This window comes from Odocoileus virginianus, chromosome 10 (assembly GCF_023699985.2).
Source record: "Odocoileus virginianus isolate 20LAN1187 ecotype Illinois chromosome 10, Ovbor_1.2, whole genome shotgun sequence".
In the NCBI taxonomy this organism is placed as follows: domain Eukaryota; kingdom Metazoa; phylum Chordata; class Mammalia; order Artiodactyla; family Cervidae; genus Odocoileus; species Odocoileus virginianus.
The window spans coordinates 11,571,382-11,576,122 of NC_069683.1; the positions used below are offsets into that span (position 1 = coordinate 11,571,382).

The 4,741-nt window shown below is 37.4% G+C and overlaps 1 protein-coding gene across 1 annotated transcript; it reads left to right on the plus strand.

Moving 5' to 3' along the window:
* Positions 1-2,623: 2,623 nt before the first annotated feature.
* Positions 2,624-3,553, plus strand: LOC139036997 (olfactory receptor 4C46-like). Its single transcript, XM_070472845.1, has one exon. The coding sequence runs from the start codon at positions 2,624-2,626 to the stop codon at positions 3,551-3,553; it is 930 nt and encodes a 309-aa protein (XP_070328946.1).
* Positions 3,554-4,741: the final 1,188 nt, after the last annotated feature.

Genomic DNA, 4,741 nt, shown 5'->3' on the forward strand with positions numbered 1-4,741 from the left:
CTCTGCACTCTGTCTTGCCCTGAAGAACCAGAGTCCTTTATTTAAGGTCCTTCCTCCATAGCATTTCAAGAGAACCCACTCTAAAGTCAAAACTAGAAAACATATTTTAACGGGATTTATGTGAAGAAATTTTGAAGTTTAAGGATAGATGTAAAGATTTAGTCTTATAAGATCACTTCCTTTTTTAACAATTTTATTGATGTATACTTGACATACAAAAAAATTGAACATGTTCAATGTATACAGTTGTTCATTTGATAGTGAATTACCTGAATAAGATCTCCCTATATATGACATCTCAGATGTTACATATATTTTATACTGAGAATTACTTATTACAAGAAGCAGTCAGTCTGGAAATAAGATTGTTTCTAAACACCCCAAAACGTCATTAAGACCATCTCAGACAACTAAGGTAAGTTTTTAAACAGTGCTGCTGCTTATTAAAGATTGCTACTTACCATGAATTGTACTCATTATCTCTCAGCACTTTTCAGATACAGTAATAAAGTATTTCATCCTTATCCCAATTATTGAAGAGATCATTTATAGTTATCCTTAACCTAACTTGATGGTTGAAAAATTTGAGACTCAGAGAATTCAAGCAAATTGTAGGACCCAGCTCCCCAATGGTAGACACCAAACTTTTTGCCTTATATATCTCCTTTAATAAGGAAGACTAATCATAAATGAGAACAAATTAGACTACCTTTTACACACACGAAAGACATTCATGAATATTAAATGACATAAATCATCAGCTGTTAGTTCTAGCACAAGCATAGAGAACCTTTCCAGGGATCAACTATTATGAATAATATGAGTTTGGGGGGATTCCTTGAGGGTAAAATTGGTAATGATTCTTCCTGAGATCACTGCATAGTTAAGTCATATTATTACTCAACCTTTCAATACTTTCTATCTCCTAGTTGTACACACAATGATAAAATTAATAGAAGTGCTATGTGTATTCCAAACACCATACTGAGTATGTCATATATGTCACCTCAAATAATTCTTATAACAGCCTATGAGGTGGATATCATTCTCAGGTCACAGATAAAGAAACAGAATATAACATGTTAAAATAATGTACCCAGATTAGGAAAGGGAAGACAGAAGGACCAGGAACTAATCTGATTTTTCTAATTCTCAAACAAAATCACTTAACCACTGAGATAATCACTTTAGATATTTTTCAGAAGAGTCTGTGAGCCCATATTTTGTAAGAATATAAAGGAGGAAATATTTGGGGCTAAGAGAGAGGCCAAGATAAAAGGGCTGTTCAATGAAAGCATTACCACATTTTTCTTAATATTTAGGGGTTCCAGTATGTTATTATGTTGTGTGTGTATATATGTGTGTATGAACTGATTAAACTGCTCCATATAAACCTGCCTCTGAAATATTAGGGTAGTATTAATGTGATTATAATTATTACAATCATCTTAGAAAAAAAGATTACTAGTTCAACATTGTTTATTTTAACAGAGTGAAACAGAGCATGGGTTAAGAATTTGGAGAGAGAAAAAAATTGACAAGTATAATCTGATCTAACCTTGGTCCTCCCCTTTAATGCTTGGTCCTAAGCAGAATCCTGAACTTTTTATGCTTTTATTTCCTAATGTATAAAAATAGGTATAGAATGATAGCAGTAACCACCTTTAAGTTTGCACTAAGGCTTAAAATATCAAACATTTGCAAAATCATTTAGCACACACCAAGTGTTGAATAGGTTTTAGTTAATATTATCCTTGTTATTACAACTACTAACACTAGTCTCTGAGATTGCATCCTCAGCTGCAAAGTGGATGATATTTTACCAACCACACAGGTTGTTATCATATGAAAAGGGATATGTACAAAACAATGGCTACTATATTGGGCATACAGAAATCAATTATTTTAAAGTATGCATTATTAGCTGTTGTAAAGTTACTGGACTTAGGAAGCATGCATTACGACTACTTCTAAGTACCTCTTGTATCCATTCCTTAGATTCCCGTCACCAATGTTCTGTTGCTCCTTATGCAATCGTTATCAGCAGTCTATTAATACAACTTGGGTTCTTGTGTCTGCCTTCCACCCTCTTACTTAACTGCAGGCCATTTCATCCAAGACAAACAAAGATCTCTACTAGAATAACATCCAAGATTCCCCTTCATATTCCTGTTCACCAATTCACCCATAGTCTCAGTTTTCATGATTCCCATTTCCAAAAGACTAAAATGAAAATTTTATAGCTTTTCACTTATAGACTTTACACCAAACTTCTACCTCCTTTTCAGGATTTATTGCTACTATGTATGTGATATACTGTGTCAAACTCTTAGTAATCTGGAATGAGAAAGTGTACACAGCAGGTCTCCTGCCTGTATGTTTACAAAAGTTATTCATTTCTATAATCTTAACAAAGACTTCACCTGGGAGGCAATGAGATTATCCATGAAGAACTCACAATCTTTTCAATACAAGCACACACACACAAATCAAAAGAATTCAATACTTGATATAATTTTCTAAAATTATTTTATATTAGAATGAGAAGTTTCATAAACCCAAGGGTGCATTAATAAAATATGTTTCCTTTTCAGGTAATGCAATTACCCATCACAGGAAATACATGGAGAATAGGAACAATGTGACAGAGTTTGTTCTACTGGGGCTCACACCGAATCCAAAGATGCAGAAAGTCGTATTTGCTGCTTTTTTGGTCATCTATATCATCACTGTGGTAGGAAATATGCTCATCGTGGTCACCGTTACTACCAGTTCATTACTGGAATCCCCCATGTACTTTTTCCTAGCTTATCTCTCCTTTATTGATGCCTCTTATTCCTCTGTCAGTACTCCCAAGTTGATCGTAGATTCACTCCATGAAAGTAAAACTATCCTATTCAATGGATGCATGACCCAAATCTTTGAGGAACATTTCTTTGGAGGAGCTGAGGGCATCCTGCTCACTGTGATGGCCTATGACCGCTATGTGGCCATCTGCAAGCCCTTGCACTACACAAGCATCATGAATCGGCGAGTGTGTGGACTTCTAGTGGGAGTGGTGTGGGTGGGAGGCTTTCTTCACGCAACCATACAGATCCTCTTCATCTTCCGCTTACCCTTCTGTGGCCCTAACGTCATAGACCACTTTATGTGTGACCTGAACCCTTTGCTCGATCTTGCCTGCACGGATACCCACACTCTGGGGCTCTTTGTCGCTGCCAACAGTGGGTTCATCTGCCTGTTAAACTTCCTCCTTTTGATGGTCTCCTATGTGGTCATCTTGCATTCCCTAAGGACCCATAGCTTAGAGGCGAGGCGCAAGGCTCTGTCCACCTGTGTCTCCCACATCACAGTGGTTGTCTTATTCTTTGTGCCTTGTGTATTTGTGTACATGAGACCTGCCACTACTTTAGCAATTGATAAAGCAGTTGCTTTATTCTACACTATCATCACTCCCATGTTAAATCCCTTAATCTATACTTTGAGAAATGCCCAGATGAAAAATGCCATTAAGAAATTGTGTAGTAGGAAAGAAATTTTAGGTGATAAATAAATGTGCTTGGAAACACATTGATTCAATAGAGGCAATGGTCAGAAGGACATCATGGATAATCTCAGCAAGGAATACTTATGGGATAAAGAAAAAAAATTAACTGCTACAAATAACACATTCTGCATTGAGTAGATCAGAAATGAGTGCAAGAAAAGAGAGAAAAATGATCCATAACTGCTCTTTCCATATGCATGAAATTCTACCAGATTCGGGTTTAGTTTTACTAGCTTCAACCAGTTACATGATTTAACAGGTTTTTCTTCTAATAACAAATTAAAGAAATAATGGAATTTATTGCCATCGAGTAATAATCTCTATAATTCATCACAACCTCAGATATACGGATGATACCACTCTAGTGACAGAAAGCAAAGAGAAGCTAATTAGCCTCTTGATGAGGAGGAGATAAATAGCCTCTTGATCAAAGAAGAGAGTGAAAGAGCCAGCTTAAAACCAAATATTAAAAAAACTAAGATGATGACATCCAGCCCCATTACTGCATGGCAAATATAAGGGGAAAAGGTGGAAATCGTAACAGATTTCCTCTTTGTGGGCTCCAAAATCACTGCAGACAGTGACTGCAGCCATGAAATCATGCTTCTTGGCAGGAAGGCAATGACAAACCTTGTCAATGTGTTGAAAAGCAGAGACATTACTTTGCCAACAAAGGTCCAGATAGCCAAGGCTATGGTCTTCCCAATGGTCACATACCGTTGTGACAGCTGGACCGTAAAGAAGGTAGAACACCAAAGAATTAATGCCTTCAAATTGTGGTGCTGGAGAAGACTCCAGACTCCTCAAAGTCCCTTGGACAGCAGGGAGATCAAACTGGTCAATCTTAAGGGAGATCAACCCTGAATATTCACTGGAAGGACTGATGCTCAAGCTGAAGTTCCAGACAACTCATTGGAAAAGTCCCTGGTGCTGGGAAAGATTGAGGGCAGAAGGAGAAGAGGGCATCAGAGGATGAGATGGCTGGATGGCATCACTGATGCAATAAACATGAACTTGGGCAAACTCTGGGAGATGATGAGAGACAGGGAGGCCTGGCATGCTGCAGTCCATGGCATCACAAATAGTCGGACACAACTGGGTGACTGAACAGTAACAAATAATCTCTATAATAAACCAAGAAGGTATGCAGAAAGATATGTGTGCCTACGCGCATGCTCAATCCTGTCCAATTCT

Bases quoted from the DNA above. Each gene is read 5' to 3' on its own strand.
- LOC139036997 (XM_070472845.1), top strand. From the start codon at position 2,624: ATGGAGAATAGGAACAATGTGACAGAGTTTGTTCTACTGGGGCTCACA.